General features: G+C 47.8%; 1 protein-coding gene and 1 non-coding gene across 3 annotated transcripts; one reads left to right on the top strand and one right to left on the bottom strand.

Annotated features, from left to right (window-relative positions):
• Positions 1-1,259: 1,259 nt before the first annotated feature.
• On the bottom strand, positions 1,260-18,645 carry RFC2 (replication factor C subunit 2). 2 transcript variants are annotated; one of them, XM_045819687.1, is made up of 11 exons: positions 18,504-18,645; positions 15,965-16,034; positions 13,797-13,838; positions 13,362-13,468; positions 10,526-10,627; positions 9,431-9,531; positions 5,892-6,049; positions 5,600-5,665; positions 4,155-4,235; positions 2,745-2,953; positions 1,260-1,676 (listed from the first exon to the last, which is right to left on the bottom strand). In XM_045819687.1, the coding sequence occupies exons 1-11, from the start codon at positions 18,608-18,610 to the stop codon at positions 1,655-1,657; spliced, it is 1,065 nt and encodes a 354-aa protein (XP_045675643.1). In that variant the 5' UTR covers positions 18,611-18,645; the 3' UTR covers positions 1,260-1,654. The 2 variants fall into 2 exon arrangements, with proteins under 2 accessions (XP_045675643.1, XP_045675644.1); XM_045819688.1 differs by having other exon boundaries at positions 2,840-2,953.
• On the top strand, positions 11,806-11,911 carry LOC123806532. Its single transcript, XR_006783501.1, has one exon. It is a non-coding gene; the product is annotated as a U6 spliceosomal RNA (small nuclear RNA).
• Positions 18,646-19,137: the final 492 nt, after the last annotated feature.

Here is a 19,137-nt window from a genome sequence, read left to right as displayed (position 1 = left end):
GTAATTCTCCAGTGTCTGCTTTCCCTGGTTCCTTCCAGGATGCCACAGCGATTCTTTCCATGAGAAATTAATGCCACAAACTAGGAAAAAATATTTAGAACACAATTGTCACCTCTCACCCTGAAGCCCCATCCTCACAAGCTCAGAAGTCAGCTTAGGCCTGAGCAGGGGACATGGGGGTCGTGGGGGCAGCACTGGGGGAGGAGTGCCTCCTTGGTTCCAGGTGTGGAAACCCTGATGTCTCTCTGGGCCCCTCACCCACAAACTGGGCACAGTCATTTCTCCACCTCACAGGGATCCCAAGGCTCCAGACAAAAAATAAGACCAAGAAACGACATGTATTTTGTAAGACTTCACCTTACAGTTTTTGAGGACCTTGTATTTCTCCTAATAGAAACCCGAACCTAAAGAGCCAGCCATCTCAGAGCCTCCTGTGTCCCCATCCAACAACGGGGTCTGGGCAAGTGGGTTAACCAGCCCTGGGGGAACGGCACTAAGCGGCAGGCCCTTTCCCTCCCTGCTTCTGCTGGCAGCAGAGGTTCTGGCAAGAGCACCAGAGCCACTGGGAACCAAGCTTGGGCACAGAGGAAAGCAGATGGGCTGCCCAGCTGGCCCAGCACTGAGTACAGCAGGGTGCACATAGGTGCACGTAGGTGCACGTGGCTGCGCGCCGCGGCCCTTCACCCGGGAACCCACAGTGCAGTAGCCAGCCCGGCTCACAAGCATCTTCAAAGCTTCTCACAAGACCAGTAGGCACAGAAGCTGGGTCACTCCCACCCCAACCACCTTAACACCACCATCAGAAAGTGACACCTGCAAGTTTGCTTCGGAACAATCCCAGAGTGGGCCTGGATGGTGGGATGCAGAGGAAACAAGGTTGGCCGTGTGTTGATATAACTTTAAGATGGATGATGAATATGCGAAGGCTCACTGTATCACTCTTTTATGTACAATTGATATTTTTCATTAAAAAAAATTTAAAAAATAGTACCTTGATAAGAAGAAGAAAGGAGGGGAGGAAGGGGAGGAGGAGGAAGAAGAAATTCTACAAGTTAATGTAAAATTCACTGAGAAATTCTAAAGCACCAAGCACTGCATAGAAAAGGTGACATGGCGGGAGTTTTTCTAAACAGCCAGTCCTGCTGCATGTGGACCGTCCTCCAGGTTCTAGAACTCAGACTGGCTTGAGCAGTCTACCACACAAATCACCTTCTCTACCTGTAGCATGCAAGGGGCGCACAGAGAGACAGGAAGCTGGCTTTCTTTGCAGCCGTGCATCGCCACACCATCGACAACAACGTTGTGTGGTTTTATTAGCTAAAATGCCAACATATGCCCAGACTGGGTGCCATGCCCTGGAGGTTCCCTGAAGCCCTTCCCGCCACCACGTTCCTGAGCCTGGGGCTGAACACAGATGCTCTGCGGGTGTGCGGGGGCACCAGGAAGGCCGTGCCGCATGAAAGAAAGGCGAGTTCCATTGCAGCCTGGGCAGCATTTTCTTCTAAGACAGAAGCCCGGGACTGCTGTCCTTCAGGGACTCTCATAACCCGGCCAATGAGTCCACTCTAACTGGCCACCGGGGCCATTGTCTTCTGACACAGCCGGGCCAGCAGCCCTGACATCTGCAGAAGGGAGTTCACACCTTCTGCTATCTTCATGTGAGTGTATCCAATTTCCTGAAAAACACAGCAAATTTAAATTGGGTTAAGTGAGGGAGGAATTTGTTTATTTTTAATCTGTACCAATGGTTTACTCAAAATTGATGCAATGAACTCAAACTCCAACTAAAAAATGAACTTTAAATCATCCTGGATTATCTTTAACTAAAAGTTCAATTTATTTCCTAAAAGGATGTTGATATTTCTTTGCAAAATACTGTTAATTCAAAGAAAAAGTCAATATTAAAATATTTATAAAACATATACCTGATAAAAGATTTGCATCCAGAATATATAAAGAACTCTCAAAACTCTTACTAGGTTAATAGATTTTGAATGGCAAATAAGCACATGAAACAGTGCCTAACATCATCAGTGGCTGGGAAATGCAAACCAAAGTGGTACTTGAGGTACCACTACACACCTATTCGAATGACTGTGAAGAACCAGTGAGTGCTCCAAGGGCTGGCTGGGATGTGTGTCAGCTCAGATGCTCATGCACAGGGCTGGTCGGATGCAAAATGCAACAGCCACTTTGGAAGACAGTTTAGCAGTTTCTTCTAAAGTTAAACTTGCACTTACCATTTGACCAAACAATCTCACCTCCATACAGTGGAACACTACTTAGCACTAAAAAGGAACGACCCATTGACACTTTCAGCAAAAACATGAGTAAGTCCAAAGTGTGTTTAGCTAAGTAAAAAAGCCAGACTCAAAAGACTATGATTTTGTTTGATTTCATCTGGATGGCGTCCTGGAGGATTCTGCCCCCAAACGGAGAGTAGACTGGTGGTTTCCAGGTGCTGGAGGTGGGGAAATGACTACAAAGGGGCATGTCAGTTTGAGGGGTTAGAGTGTGTGTACAGGACTGAATGTTGTTTTGTCAACAGAATGCCCTAAGAGACCAAATTTATTCAATGTAAATTATACTTCAATTAATCTGACCTTAAAGATAAATAAAAAGAGCTCTAAAGAGGAGAGTCATCCTCAGGAAGAGTAGGGCGCTGGCGGGCAGACTGGCTTAAGCAAACTCCCAGCCCCCAGGACAAGCAGCCACCCACCTCCATCGTAGTCGGGAACACTCACCGAGCATCCTTCTGGTGCCCGGACGTGAGTAAACCCAAGAAAGCCACAGTGGCCCGCATTCTTGAGGACTGAGGCCCGGCTGTGCTCTCACTGACCTTAATGAACTCCAGTTTCAAGTATTCTGCCATTTGGAAGGTTTTGCACACTCGAAAAATGTTGCCAATGATGTCTTCGGGTGAATAGCCCAGATGCCACAGGTGAGCGAGAATCTGGACAAAAGAGGGCATCTGTAAATGACAAGGATACTCGGGGGAAATGAGTTTAAGTTACACTGGCCTTGGCCTGTCACACTGCTAGGAGCGGACAAACCATCCTACCAAACCCAAGAGATTCTGAGAATCGGCTGAACGCTGTGGAGCTGTGGAGCCGTGGAGCCATTATAGCCCTATGTATCGTGTGGGGATAATGTAACTGGTTTTCCCAGCAGACAGAAAGATAATATTGCAAATGTTTCAAAGTACATGACAAGGTCTGCTACCACCCTGAGGCTCTTTAAACGCTTTATTAATCATCCCCAGAGCGGAAATAGTAGAACCCTGTATCTGTCACACTTTCCCTAGCTACGAGTCCTAACGCTGCGTCTGCAGGAGCAGCCCTCAGCATGCCCTGACCAGGGCAGAGATTATAGCAGTGGTCCCAGCCCCTGCCTTCTCAATCCCCAGTCCACCCCATCTGGACCACAGGGTCTGGAGTCAGTTGTTCTTGCCTTTGCTTGGTTGTGTTGGGGTAAATTCAGGGCGTGGGGAAGCTCCGGGCACCTAAACCTGAAGGCTTCCCTCAGCCCACTCAGTGATCTAGTTCTGGTGCCTGGGTCTCTGCCTGTCTCCCTGCCTTGCACTTCACTTTCACATTGGGTCTAGCCCTGCCCTAAACTTAGTCAACTTCTAGCCTAATTGAATGGGGGCAGGGAAACCGGCAATGGCCAATGGCCTCAGATCACACCACTGCCACCCACATGATTTGAGGGTCATTTGAACCCCAAAGGTGCCCACCGGAACCTGCTCACAGGACCAGACCCTGTAATTAGGCCAGAAACCTCCTGGGCTCTCCTCTCCTGGCCAACTGGGGACTGCTGGGTCCTAGGAGGCCCACGTTCCTCGGGAGGGTGGCGGGGAAGTCTCCCCTTAACAGAGACATATGGCTTCACTGCAAAGTAAGGAGTTGGGCTGGTCCTTCCTCCCGTGTTAGGTGCAGAGAATATAATTATAGCACAAACACATGTCTGAATACCGGGTCTACCACTTTTAAACAGTGTGATGCACACAGAGAAGGGGGTTTAGCCTCTACCATGGTTTTCTCATTGGTAGGGTGTACGTAGCATCTTTTTAAGAACTAAGAGGAGCTCCCTCAGCCTGCTCAAGAAGAGATAGGTCCCTCACAAATCAGGGCGTGGGGCAGGAGGAAGCAGACCTTGTAAGCTTCGTCGATATTGGCATTCACACAGTGCTGGATCATCTCCTTCACCAGCAGAGGGTGTGGCTCGTCGCAGACCTGACCAAACCAAAAAGAAGTGGCTGAGGGCACCACCTGAGGACCCCAGACACACTAACTTCTGGGTGATTTATGTGACCAACTTTCCTACTTGTTTTTCATCAAATTCTCTAGCAAACAGAAGCAGGTTGGGGAAAGCCACTCACCACCAAACAAGGCACCAAGTAAAAAGAATATGATGTCGACCTATCACAGTGAGGAGAGCTTTCGACACCATGTTACCAATTTCTCCAACAGAAGATGAATCAACAAGGGCCACTGACGCATCTCCGCTCGGGGGCAGCTTCAAAGCCATCGTAAGTCACATCTCAGACTACCTGGCTGATCCCTTGCTCAGAACCACTTAGAACCCACTTAAGAGGTAGGAGATCTTTCAGGCCAGTCTCCCACTGGAATCCCAGTTGGCTTTCTCAGGACAGGGTCCCCCAGCCTCAGTGTGACCCATGGAGCCGCCTGGTAAGTGCTGCGGCAGCCATCCCCAAGACCAAAGGCTGCCTCTACCACCAGCCTCAGATCCCAGCCTCCAGCGCAGCATCAACATGTAAATCTAAATGAGAGCCTCCTGATGTCTCAGCATAGTGCCTACAGCTACCTTTGGCCTTCTCGCCCCAGTTCAATTAACTGCCCTCAGAAGTCCTGGTTTCCAGGGCCCTCAATGCTCTGGAATTCCAGGGGGACATGAGACCCTAAGTGTCACTACCAGTGACTGAGCGAGTTCCCCTCAGTGTCCTTGAGTGTGCATCACTGCCAGGGTCTAAGCAGAGGCTTTTGGCACAGCTGTCTTCACCCAAACACCCGGTAAGAAAGAGCTACAGAGGGAACACATGGACCGCCCTACCCAATTCTTACCCCCATTAAGGGGAAAATCAGATGCTGAGCTATCAGATGTGGCAGTTTTCAAAAGTATTCCCAAAAGAAAAATCCTTTGCCAATGTGGGAGAGGGAGAGTCTTTTGGCTCAGCTTTGAAGAGATGTCGTACGCCCTGCAGGCGCCAGAAGTGCTGAGGGGAAGGCGCCGTGCTCTCCTGTGCTCCCTCCTGGCCTCCAGCAGCTGGGTGGTCTCGGGCAGGCCACCTGAGCTGCTTCCTTAGCTGCAAAATGCCGATGAGAACCTCTGTGTGCAGGGCTTCTGAGACGCTCAGAGCATGCGAGCAAAGCACCCAGCACTTGCATCTGTCTCACGCTGGTGGCATCCCGAATCCCTCCCAACTCCCCAGTGCTCCCCGCCCGCCGAGGGCGAGCCCCGGCACAGCAGTGATGCGGAGTCTGTCCCCTTTCGGCCAGGATTGTCCCACCTCCACTCCACAGGCCCCTGCAGATAAACAGGGTTTTCGCATGCTGTGATGCCCACACCAGTCTTGTACCTTGAACACATTCTCGCTGTTGATGAAGCCAAATCCCGAGAAAGTAGACTGCAAGTTGTTCAATGCCTGTTGAGGAACACACACATCGAGGCTGATATTCGACCTCAGCCCTTCCCCATCCCTCTTAGCTGAACACCCTCCTGGCAAGCCTGCTCTCCGTCAGCCCAAGGCCCCAGCGCTCGTCCCTCTGGCTATGGTCAGCTCGGTGCCACTGGCACTCCCCTCTTCCCCCTAAAATAAGGGGCTTGGCACACATGGGAGATCCGCGCCTCATGGCCGGGACCGCACACACCTGCCTCATGTCTCCCTGGGCGGTGAAGATAATGGCTTCCAGACCATCGTCAGTGTACTGCACCTTCTCCTTCTCGATCACGGTCAGTAACCTCGCGAGGATCTGGGCGTCGGTCAGCTTTGTGTAGCGAAGGACTGCGCACCGGGACTGGATGGGCTCTGAATGAGACAGGACACGGGTGAGGCTCCCAGACAAGGAGGGCATGGCCTGCTGGCTCCTTAGTTACTGGGATGCAGCTGCACAACCCGAGCAGCCCAGCCATGCTGGCGCCACTCTCTACCCAGCAGGTGCTCACCACTGACTGACTGATTGGGGTTAAATTTAAAAATATCAACCAATAAGCAACAAGAGAGCCCTCAGCCAGCACTGCCTGGGACGACCTAGGCTGGCCATGGCTTCCAGAAGGGAAAGATCCTCCAACACAGAGACCTCCACGTGCCATAGCGCACAGGTGGGCCAGTGCCGGCCCAGGCGGACCCAAGATTACCCCGTGTCTGCTGAACATCAGGGCCCTTCTGGGGAGGTCATGGCCTAGCCAGCTGGGTAAGCACAAGACACCTGTGTGGTTTCTTTAAAGATCCACAGAAGATTCTGACTGCAGCTAGGGCTGGGAACCACTAGACAAACACATGCAGAATTCTGGAAGCTGTCCTTGACCCCGGGTTTGGACTATGACAACAGCTTCTCCAAGTCCCAGTCTGGTCTCTCTGCTGCCACAATGGCCGGCCTCAGACTGTTTTGATCTGTCACCTCTTCCTGCCAAAGCTAGCCCTTCAGTAGCCCCCTGAAGTACAGAGCAGTTCACCTCTCACCCTTGTATGTAAAATCTTCTGCAGACCTCACCTGTCTGAACTCTCCTAACTCCATGCCTGGGGCCTTCCCTCCTGCAACAAACAGATTTTGCATCTCCTAGAGTGCTCTGGACACCTAGGACGTTCTTTCCTCCAGTTCCTTCCCACTGAAACCCCAACCATCAACAAAAGCTCCTCTCAAACCCCCTCCTCATACAGCCAGCCTGGATCTCCCCAGCCTGCAGTTACCTCCCTTCCTTCGTTCACACTTTTCAGGGAACTTATTCCTGTTAGCTTATTTCCATTAAAGACACCAGTTAGCACCCCAGGATTTGGGGACGCATTGGATAAATATTATGATGAGGTCCTGGCTCCTCAGAGCCTAGGTTTTATGGGATGGAGGAGATATGAACAAGAACATTATAACTTGGTAAGACAGGGCCTTGGCAGAAGTTTCTCGGAACAGCTCTGGGAACCCTGGCCAGATGGTGTGATCAACTCAGCCTGATGGAGCTTCTCAGTGGAGAAGCTGGGTTTTGGGGGATGAGGCTTTTCGCCTGGAAAGGCAGAAGGAATAGCACATTCAAACGTGAGAGTGAAGATAGGGCCAGGGGGTTGGGGAAGGATGAGACTGCCCTGTGTGGGGGTGAAAGGAGATGAGGCTGTGGGCACAGGACTCTGTTAGCCTGGGGTGGGCTGGGAGGCGGAGGCATGGCTGCTGTGCGGGCATCAGGAGGCCACCAGAGGGTTAAGCAGGGGAGTGGCAGGGTCATATGTGCTGAGATGACCCTGGCAGCCAGCTCAGGTGCAAGAGAAGCTGGGAGAACACTGCACCAGGGAAGGGGAGAGACAGTGAGGCCAGACCTGGGGTGGAAGAGGGTAGGGGTTTGCAACACTGGGGAGGACTTTATTTGGGGCGGGGCTGGCTGTGGTGTGAGCACACAGAGGAGGACCTGGGGTGGGTCCGGCCTGCTGTGCGGGCAGCCCCTCTCCTGTCCATGCACAAGCTCCTGCAGGGCCGGGCCAGAGCCTCACACAGACCTGAGGCCTCTGCTGTGCCTTGTGCAGAGTACATACTGGGTACACATCTGCCCGGGGGGACTTCAAAAAGCAGCTTTCCTAGGAGTTAGTCCAGCTCAACTTATTTGAAAGCAGGAAGCCTCAAAACTGAAACTTATTTGCATATTTGGCTTATTAGCAAAGATGAAAAAGATCAGTTTGGAACTGAGTCCATATTTTAAAGCAATTAATATTCCAACTACACTATAAATTTCCTGCAGTAGATTTTTATCTTTTGAGAAGTCCCCAAGCTGAATTCCCAGGATTTAAATACATGTGAGAATAAGGCAGCCGCGGTCTTCCTCAAAGAAAGTAAGCCTCTCTCTCAACTGTATGGCTCCAGGAACCAAAGTGAGACTCAGCTACTAAGTTTCAAAAATCAACTCCGCAGCAATCTGATCATGAGCCATTTCCTCTAATGCTAGAAAGAAATTCCTATAGAGATTTCATTTATGTTTGCTATATCCTTTTAAAAATTAAAAATAATCCAAGACCTGTATCACAGACATCACTTTCATAAAGAGGGAGGGCCGGAGCTTTCTCCAACAAGTGCAGTTTCAAATCACCGTAACTCATTAACACCCAGCCCTACGCAATATGTGTGGGGTGGGGGTCTCTAAGCACAGTACCTCCCCCGCCCGCACAGAGTTCTCTCAGCATCGGCTAAGGAGACAAACCACATACACGTCTGTCAGTCAAGAACTTTTAGTACAGTTTCCTTCACCACACTGTTGATGTCTTGAAGGCAGAGAATGTTTCTCATGAAGTTTTGTATGTTCTGCATCAGTGGTACCCAACAGCTAGTGGGAACAAAGTAAATGCTTGTTGAATGAATGGCTGAATAAACTAATGAACAAATAATGACCATCTAGAAAAACTAAAAATGGCATAAAGGATTCCTGGTAACTTGAGGAGCCTGCCACCCCTGTGGGGGTGTCACAGTTGGTAACCGGCTTGTCGGGAGCAGCACACAATGGCCGGGTGGAGCAGGGGCAGTCAGAGAGCTGAGCTCACACAGGCTGGGGTCTAGCATGGGGGACATGAAGCAAGGGCAGCGGGACAAGAGAACTGTGAGGAATGGTGAGAGAGAGAGAGCGAGCACTGGACTATGCCTGCAGTCATTATCAGAAAGGGAAGGATGTGAAACCACCAGGAAGTTGAGACACGGAGACAGGAAGGCTCAAAGCAGTGAGAAGATAGATTGATGAGAGGGAGGGAGCGAAGGAACTGGCAGGACAAATGCCAGGTCGGAGAGAAGACTCCAAGGTAAGGTCTCACATGTGAAGCAACTCCCGGTAATGAGCAAGCCCGGTGTGCAGACACAGTGCGTGCCACGCACTCAGACACACAGAAAGTGCAAGGACGTGTCTGGAGAGGGACAGTGACTATGACACTGCACAGGATGTCAAAATGTCATGTGTGCCTGCAATGGTGCAAGAGTCAGAAAAACGTAGGGTTCCAATCCCAGCTTCCACTTGCTGTGTAACTCTGGGCAAATTGCTCAACCTCTCTGAGCTCCAGTTTTCTCATCTCTAATGTGGAGCTAATAATACCTCTGCAAATAATTATATAAGAATAGAGGTACAGTGCTCAGCTCACGATAGGCAATCAAAAAGTCCCAAATCATCTGCTGCTAAAGAGCCAAATGAGCACCAGGTGGACCCCGAGCTGCCCAGAGCTGACCCTTACCTATGATTTTATCTGAAGCATTACAAGCAAGAGCAAAGCGAGTCGTTTTGGAGTAGATTTCCATGGTTCTCCTCAAGGCTTGCTGGGCTCCATCAGTCATGCTGAGAAGAGAAACATTAAGTTTGCAACCACACCCAGGGCCCACAGGATACAAACACTCCCCACAGAGCCTGGGAACTGACCCCCTGACTGAGCATGCTCAGCCTCTCCTCAGGACCCCGGCTTGGTCTTAAACGGACAGGCTGCATACAGGCACAGGACGGGGGCTCTGCAGCCAGGCTGCCTGGGCTCACCTCGCAGCTCCTGCCTCTGCTAGTTTTGGGACCACAGGCAAATTATCTGAGCCCCAGTGTCATCACCTATAAGTAGATGATTCTGCCTACTTCAGAGGGTTGTGATGACAACTAAATGAGGTAATAACGTGTAAAGTGTTTAGCAGAGCACCTAGGATAACATAAATGCTTATATATAATTGCTCAATAAATGTTAACTGCTATTATTACTATAATGTTACAGTAAAATAGGGTGAGGTGCATTGTACTCTAATATGGAAATTATAAACAATGTTCCAAACAAGATCATAATAATGTAGAACATTGCTTTTTATGTTAAAATGAAAAACAAGGATACAAAAATTATATATATTATGATCTCAAATATGTAAAAATGGATAGTGTAGAAAAAGAAAATAAAGCAGGATATTAACATTTTCTAAGTTTTCTTCAAAGAATGAGTTACTTTTTTTTAATGTCATTGGCTGTACAACATTGCGAATATCCTAAATGCCACTGAATTATAAACTAAAGTGGTTAAAATGGTAAATTTTATATTATGTGTATTTCACAATTAAAAAATGATATTTAAATAATTCATAGAAGTGATGCTGGAACAAACACATCCACTGACTGTCTTAGCCAACTGTTTGTAAGTTACTCAATTAAGACAGGTTTGGGGCTCAGGCCGCCTATTAAATTGCTTTTGAAGACGAGCAAACACACCACAACAGTGCCAAGGTAGGAGCTTTTCCTCCGGATTTAGTAAAGCCTGATAACGGATTTAGAGATCAAGGTCAAAACGTCTGGCGAAGCACTCTACCTGTCTGCTTCATCCAGGATGATGATCTTGTGCCGCCCTTTGGGGAGGGTGACTTTCTGCTGGGCGAACATTTTGATTTTGTTCCTCACGACGTCGATGCCCCTGAAACGAGAAGCCGGCACTTCACCCGCCTTCTGAGGCAAACCCGCGACCTCCCGCGACCTCCCGGGCACTCCCGATCCGCAGCGTCCTCGGGAACCCAGCCCTGGCTTCAGGTTTCCTTTTCGGGAAACCCGAACTATTTATAAGAACTGAAATTTCATCATTTTTATTCCTTCTTGAAGGTCTTCAGAAGTACAAAAAAAATTGACTTACTACTTAAAATACAATAAACTCATTATGTAATTACCTATGGGCCCACTGAATCATTTTATAACCAGATATATTTTAAGGTTTTAACGACCTTATTCTTCCTGTATCTTGAAACTGTTTAGTTTTTATCATCCCTTTAATTATTCCACCATTATTCATCAATTATTCCCAACTATACTAAAAGTAACTAAAATAATTAAAAAAAAAACGAACAAATGAAATGGGGGGGTGGGTTGGGATGGGGGTAAAAGGCAGAAAACTGTTCTTGAACAACAATTAAAATAAAAATTAAAAACAAAAAATGAAAGAATGATAGAATTACCCAGAAGAATAATACAATATTAGGGGGAGGAATGCTATTACTATCATCTCAGCCTTCATTTTTAAAAAAGATTTAAAAAAATATATTTTATGTATTTATTTTTAAAGACTGGGGAAGGGACAGAGAAGTGAGGGAGAGAAACATCGGTGTGTGAGGGAAACATCAGTTGGCTGCCTCTGCACAACCCCAGCTGCTGACCTGGCCCACGACCCAGGCATGCGCCCTGACTGGGTATCAAACAACGAGCTACCTCTCCCTTTGTGGGACGACGCTCAATCAGCTAACTGAGCCACACCAGCCAGGGCTGATTCTTTATTTTTTTATTGTGTTATTTGCTGTACTGCATTGTCTTTCTAGAAGATACAAAAGATCAGATACATCATCTTTGCTCTTTTTTAAAGATTTCATTGACCAAAACTTAAAGGAAAAATCAAAACTTTTTATTTTCCATCTACAGTGTCAAAGAGAAAAAAAGGACAAAGGAAGATCTTTCATAATTATTGGACAAATCAGAAAATGACTGCAAAGAAGCAAAAAGCTCTCTAGACTCTCATGATGGTGACATCGGTCCTGCAAGCAACATTTCAACTGTCTTCTAGATGCCAAAATCCTAGGTGAATTTTCTCAAATGTAAGAGCCAAGGAGTGTGTTCACTTTGGCAGCACGTACATGAAAACTGGATGAAACAGAGAACGTTACCATGGCTCCTGCATAAGGATGACATGCAAATTTGTGAAACGTTCTGTACTTTTAAAAGCAGCGAATCACGGGGCTGCGATGCACAGCACAGGGAACACAGTCAGTGACACCGAACAACCCCCGGGTGTCAGAGGGCACTGGACTTGCCACGGCAGTCGCTTCACTAGGTATATAGAGGTTGAATAACCACACTGTGCACCTGAAACTAATATAATATTGTATGGTAACTGTGTTTTAATACAAATAAATTAAAAAAAAAAAAGAATCAAGGAGTGAACTATATGTTTCTGAGGGCAAAAACTAAATGTATTTTCATGCAGTTGGTCTCTTAACAGGAAGGACTTCGCTCCCCAGTACCCTACGACAAGAACTTGGACCTTTGGTTTCAATACAAGAACACGTGACGCTACTCTTTCATTGTCGGTGATGTGTGTACACTAACACTCACAGGCTGCACTTTGTAAGTGATCAAAAGCTGAAAGCAGGTCTGTACACAAAGGTGACTAGAAGGAAACAGGTGATATAGAAATGGAAAAAAAGTCATTGTATCAATCACTTAAATAGGTGTTTATAAATCTAAAACTGAAAATATTTGCAACTATGGGCCATTCTTTCTTCAACAAAATTATGAGCCACCAAAGATTTAAAAAATAGTGAGTTTGATGATGTAAGTGGGAGAAGAACAAGAGATAAGGATAAAAATCAGCATTGACATCCTGGCTGGTGTGGCTCACTTGCTTGGAGCATTGTCCCATGAACCAAAAAGTCCAGGGTTTGATTCCCAGTTAGGGTGCATGCCTAGGTTGCAGGTTCAGTCCCCAGTAATGGTGTGTGCAAGAGGCAGCCAATTGATGTTTCTCTCTCACATTGATGTATATTTCTCCCTTCTCCTTTACTCTCTCCTTCTCTTCCCCCTCACTAAAAACAAAACACACATGTGCACAATCAATAAGCACATCCTCAGGTGAGAAATTAAAACAAAACAGGCCTGCGAACCAAAGGGTCACCAGTTCAATCCCCAGTTGGGGCCCATGCCTGGGTTGTAGGCCAGGTCCCCGGTGGGGGATGTGTGAGAGACAACCACACATTGATGTTTCTCTCCCTCTCTTTCTCTCTCCCTTCCCCTTTCTCTAAAAATAAATAAAGTCTTAAAAAAAAAAAGGTCTAGATATAGGCTACACAACAATGTGAAAATACTTAACACTTTGGAACTGTACACTTAAAAATGAATAAGATGATAAATTTTATGGTATGTGTATTTTACCACAATTAAAAGTAGTATTTTAAATTTCCATTAAAAAAAGTAAGCTGTCACGTCAAGTGCCTGTGATGCCACCCCGACGAGCAAGCAATTCCCATGCACTCTCACTGGGCAAGGTTAAAGGAAAATACCAAGCTGGCCAGGCAAGCTCTATGTACGACACAGCACAGAAAAAAGGCTGTTCTATTACAATTCAACATGTATGACACTCACTGCCCTTCAGTCCTAACTCCCAGGTGTACCTGTCATTTGAGGCATTGAGTTCCAACACGGCATCCTTGAGAGCTGGACCCAGAAGGGCTCGTGCCAAACACAGGATGCTAGTAGTTTTGCCAGTTCCTGGGGGGCCCTAGGAGAGAGATCTCCAGTAAGTGCTTCAAGCCAACAGAACGAACTTAACACAACTCCTGATTTACTGCTCGCCACTTTTCTGCATTCACCTCCCCCTCGAACCCTCAACCCCAGCCCACAGAACACACTAAATCAATAGAGCAGCCAGCCCATAGGCCTGCTGACCAACTAGGGTGAAATGTTTCCCTTTGCAGAGGGGAATATAAGGGCTCTGGGGGATAACGGGCTTCTCTGAAGAGGAAGCTCTGTGCACAAGAATCACTTCTGAGGGAAGCAAAAATGAGACTTTAAGACACCTACCAGGGCTGCCAGGACTGAGTACTTACAGCAATGATAATATTGGGCACATTCCCTTCTCGTGCAAAGACCTGAAGGAAGAAATGCCCGTTACAACTGGTTAATGTATAAACCGCAAGGGGCAAGGCCTCCCCAGCCACTCGCAGGCCTGTGCAGTTATCACGGCTACAAATTTCTCCACGTGGACGCCCCATGGAGCTCTCGCCTCAGCATATTCACACCTGAATTCACACCTGAGGCCTCACCCACATTTCCCCTTTCATGGACTGTCAGTGCCAACCTGTCACCCAAGCCAGGAGCCTGGAGTCACTGTCACCCTTGACCGGGCCTTCCTCCTCACCCCACACAGCACCTTCGTTACAAAGGCTTCGTCATCCCTCATCTCCTGGCCGGTAATCTTGCTTCACTCTCATCCACTTCCCACACTGTAACCACAACCAGTTTCCCCAAACACACGTCTAACTGACGCACTTTTACCTGAGACCCTTGGGCACCTCCTCACTGCTCTCGTCATGAAACCCAAACTTCCTTCCTTCCTCATTTATTTATTTTTATTGAATTGACTGGGGTGACACTGCTTAATAAAATTATATGGGTTTAGGTGTATAATTCTACAGTCAATCATCTGTATACTGTACTGTGTGTTCACCACCCCAAGGCAGGTCTCCCCCCATCACCACTTATCCCCCCTACCCTCTTCCACCTGCCCCACCCTTCCGCTCTGGTAGTCAGCATGCTGTTGTCTGTGTCTATGAGGGTTTTTTCCTTTATTCCCTTCACCTTAATGATTTCACTCATATGTAGAATCTAATGAACAAAATAAACCAACAAACAAAATAGAAACAGAGCCACAGATAGAGAAGAGACTGACAGCTGTCGGGGAGCAGGGTGAAGAGCTGTGAGGCTGACTGAAAAGTGAAGGGAGCTGGGAGTTTTCTAATGTAAATTGAGGGGTGTGCTAGGTTGGCTTCATGAAGGCCACACTCTTAAACATGGCTCATGAGGCCCTGCCCACCGTGCCAGGTCATTTCTCACACACCCCAATAAATGCGCTCCACGGCCTTGCTAACAGTGGGGCTTGTGGTCCAGCAGCACCAGCGTCCCCTGGGAGCTCGTCAGAAATGCAGAACCTGGCCCCACTCCAGAACTACTGCACCAGAATCTACATTTTAACAAGATCCCCAGGCAATTCAAATGCCCATTTATACCTGCAAATCAGTACTCCAATCAGATGGCACGCCCCCACACAAGACTGTCCAAGCTTTCTCACCTCAGGGCCTTCACACATGCTATTCCAGCTACCTCTTCTTTCTTCACCCTTCCCCTCCAAGTCTGGCTAACTCCCTCCCTAGCTTTGGTATTACTTCTTTCACTTGGGAACGCAGACACTGTGAAGTTAACTCCTCCCTGAACTTTCCCCATGTGTTCCTGCAGCACCCTGTACCTCCTCTGGCAGGGTGCTCATCACGTTGTTGCCTGCTGACTTTAATGCTGCCCTGTTAGACTAACGATCTTACTCGGGCAAGAATCGTGTCTATTCTGTTCACCATTATATTAATAGTTCCTACCGCCGTCCCATATCTGTCCCAGAGAACATACTCAAAGATTTGCAAAATGAATAAATTTGTAAAATAAGTAAATACTTTGCTAGCTATTAAATTCTAAGCCCCAATTATGACAGAGACTGTCTCTGTTATGTCTCAAATAGTTGGGCTTTTAGATTCTGCTTAAAGACCTCCAGAGCTAGGAATTCAAAGCTTGCTCTACTGCTAAGCATTTCTATCTGTCCATTTTGAAGCCACCTGCCTTGTCATGCAGTCCCTCTAGTCAAGAGTTGGTAAACTAGGGTGAACGGGGAATGGGGGGATTAGGGTAATCCACCTTGAGGCCTGTTTTTATAAGCCTCCTAGCTAAGAATGACTTCCACATTTTTAAAGGATTGTGTAAAAAATAAGCAAAGAGCCCTGCTTGGTATGGCTCACTGGACTGAGTGCAGGCCTGTGAACCCAAATGTCCCGGGCTCGATTCCGTGTCAGGCATGGGCACATGCCTGGGTTGCGAGCCGGGTCCCTGATGGGGGGCGAGCAAGAGGCAACCAACTGAGGTTTCTCTCACACACTGATGTTCCTCTCCCTATTTCTCTCCCTGTTCCCCACTCTCTAAAAATAAATAAATACGATAAAAAAAAATCACCTACCTCCAGTCTGCTTACGGTATCTTCATTCCCAACAATTTCATTCAACTTTATTGGTCTATATTTCTCAACCCTGTTTGTAAGAAAATATATAAAGATGTTGACATAGCCATTTTTATGCTACACAAAAGCAAGCAGCAAAGGGTAGCAATCTTGAGAGCTTTGTCAGATGATATATATGTATATCAAAAGTATAGTAAAAATATACCAAATGGCAGCAGGTTTTAAATTTAAGGGTGTGCTGAAATGCCATTTGAAAAATGCATGAGGATTACACACCAAGGCTTCAAACTCACCATGGCAAACAAACAAACAAAAAAACCCCCTGCTGTTGCTAGAGAAGGACCAGAGCAAGCCATCTGGACCAATGTGACACTGTGCAGAAACAGAGTCTGCCCATCACAAAAGAGGTCCAGCACACATAGCACTGACATCATTTCACCTGACATAGGTGCAGCCAAGCCCCCTTCTTATCCCTTGCCTGCCAGTTTCTGCAGACTTAGTGAGGTGCACAGCAGGGCTCCCTAGACAGAAACTATAAGCCTATCCTGTGACCCTGTTGAAGTGGACAGGCTAGTGGCTTAGTCAAACCAATACTTCTCTTTTGCAAGCTATGCTATGCGAGAAAATTATTTTCTTCAGCAAGAACAAAAGTGAAAATCGATTTGTAATGATTTGACCATCAGGACTTCCAATACTCCATCCTTTGCAATACTCCTTGATGTGCAATATTATGCTGGTTGTGCTCCAGAAGCAGCTGCATGCAAAGCTTTTTTGTCATACCATAGGAAAGAAAAAGACAGGTCTTCCCTAAGACTAGCAAATAGAGCATGTTGGTTCCTACTCATTTATTCTTCATACTCAGCCCCTTTCAGGCGCCAGCCACTGTGGAAGGAGTTAGAGATCACAAGGGGAGGAAAGCAACGATACAGAGATAAACAAGACATGGTTATTGCTTTCCCAGTGGCAGGGAGATAGAGCTTAGCAAGTCCTATTACAGTGCTAAACTTATTATAGAAGCCAAGAGCTGTGGAAGCCCAGAGGAGGGAGAAAATCACCACCTGGGAAAGTTAGGAGCTGAAATCTGAGCTGGATCATAGATGCTCTATCTACCTGAAAGTTTTCTCCAGTCATGACTTACTCCCTCAGATCAGGTTTTTGCTCGAATGTTATCTTATCAAAAGCCTTCCCTGAACACCATAGCAATTTACTCCACAGCACTTGTCACCATCAAATATACAATATAGCTACTTGTTTATTTTTTTATTGTCTTTATCAAATGTAAGCTCCATGACAGCACAGTTTGTTTTGCATACTGAACAATCCTAAGCATGTAGTGTTGTGCATGAAAAATATGTTAGTGTGGCTCAGTGGATTGAGTGCTGACCTGAGAACTGAAAGGTCACTGGTTCAATTCCCAGTCAGGACGCATGCCTGGGTTGCAGGCCAGGTCCCCAGTTGAGGATCCCCAGGAGAGGCCACTAATCAATGTTATCTCTCACACACTGATGTTTCTCTCCCTCCCTTCCCCTCTCTGTAAAAGTAAATTTTTTAAAAGTTTTTTATATATATAAAGATATATATATATATCAATATACAGATATATATATATACTCAGCCACATATGTAATTTTAAACTTTCTGGTAGCCACATCTAAAAAGGTAAAAAGAAAACAGATAAAATTAATTTTACTAATATAATCTATTGAATCTAACATACTCAAAATATTGTCATTCTCAACGTGTAATCAATATAAAAATTACTGAGTTTTTCTTAATACTATGTCCTCAAAATCCTGGTGTATAGTCTACATTTACAGCCCATCTCAATTTGGGCTAGCCTCATTTGCAGGGCTCAAGAGACTCCCGTCGCTAGCGGCTGCGGGGCTGCACAGCACTGCTGTAAATATTCCAATAAGCTATACCGCGCTCCATTTAGGTTATCTGCTGTCATCCAGAAGAGGGGTGGGCTAGAGGGATGGGAATACACAGAGTGTACACCACTGCAGGGTGTAAACCATTACCATGAGCCGTGGAGAGTTCTGAGAAGTGCTTTCAGGGCGTGGGACCGAGCAGAGCGCCTGCACCATACCTGTGTCAGGGGCAGGTGACTTCCCAAAGTCACCATTTCCTCCCAGCTACCTATGATGCTACTATTTAAAGCAAGCAAGCCACAGAAAGGAGAAGGGTGCCTTTTGCACACAACCCGTAGTTCCGAACCTGCATTCGACACTTCCTGCCAAGTGGCCATCAGATTCATCCTTGGCCTAGCGCACAGGGGGTTGCTAAGACCACGGTTCCCCGTGTTCTGACCGACACTCCGTTTCCAGAGGTCAGACCGGCTACTCTAGACCCCAGGTGGGCTTAGCGACCCACATCCCTCGCCCTCTCCAAATAATCTCTTAGACGCCACCCTGGAGCCTCCTGCTTCGCTCAGATGTCCCCCGAACTAACTCTGGCCCCTGAGTTCTCCCGGGACACCACCCGCCTCTGGCCCACCTACACTTCCAGAGCACCCATTATCTATGGCCTGTGCCCTCACCACGGCAGCTCGTAGTGGCCGGCGCTGCCAGGCGCCCTGCTAGGGGCCGGGGCAGGATCCTGGGCCCCAGGGTCTCCCGAGTCACTGCTGTTCTCCAGCACCTCCATTCTCCCGCCGCCTCTTCCCGCCGCCCGAGGCCCCGCCCCAGCACGCAATCACGTGAGTCCCGCCCCGGGGACGCGAGGGACACCGGAAGCAGGAAGAAGCCTTGCGTCCGTCCCTTTCTGCGCCTGCGCAGAGGATACCGGCCTGGCGAGTTGCCAGTCGCCTGAGGCCGCGGTTGCTATGGGAAACCTGACCTCGGCCCGTGAGAAAGAGGAAGGCGATACCAGACCCCGTAGCTTTCCGAGAAGGCAGGTCACACCGGGAAGGGACGTTCGGCGGTTTTCCTCCTTGTGTGACTCGCTGGGAGGCACTCTCCGTGCGGCCAGTAGAACAGCTGCGCCTAGAGGGGGCCCCGCGCCCTGGCAGGCCTGGCGGGAAAGGAGCCTGTTGCTTGTGCAGAGAGGAGCAGGGCTCTGTGGATAGTCAGTCCAAATGCACGACCTGCGGCGGAAACAGACAAGGACTGACGTCCAGCAGTGCTGAGCGGCAGAAAGGCGATGTCTGGAACCTGCTGGTGCCCAGTTTTCCC

Source organism: Phyllostomus hastatus, unplaced genomic scaffold (assembly GCF_019186645.2).
Source record: "Phyllostomus hastatus isolate PE091 unplaced genomic scaffold, TTU_PhHast_1.1 phas_scaffold_385, whole genome shotgun sequence".
In the NCBI taxonomy this organism is placed as follows: domain Eukaryota; kingdom Metazoa; phylum Chordata; class Mammalia; order Chiroptera; family Phyllostomidae; genus Phyllostomus; species Phyllostomus hastatus.
Note: the sequence above shows the minus strand (reverse complement) of the source record. Positions and strands in the feature narration are given on the sequence as shown.

What these genes read in the sequence shown, in the direction of transcription:
- RFC2 (XM_045819687.1), bottom strand. Translation starts at nt 18,610, where the DNA reads ATGGAGGTGCTGGAGAACAGCAGTGACTCGGGAGACCCTGGGGCCCAG. An exon ending in GGCCACTACGAGCTGCCGTG is followed by an intron (nt 16,035 to 18,503) that starts GTGAGGGCACAG and finishes TCTTACAAACAG; the next exon opens with GGTTGAGAAATATAGACCAA. An exon ending in TGCTTCAGATAAAATCATAG is followed by an intron (nt 6,050 to 9,430) that starts GTAAGGGTCAGC and finishes TGTCTCATTCAG; the next exon opens with AGCCCATCCAGTCCCGGTGC.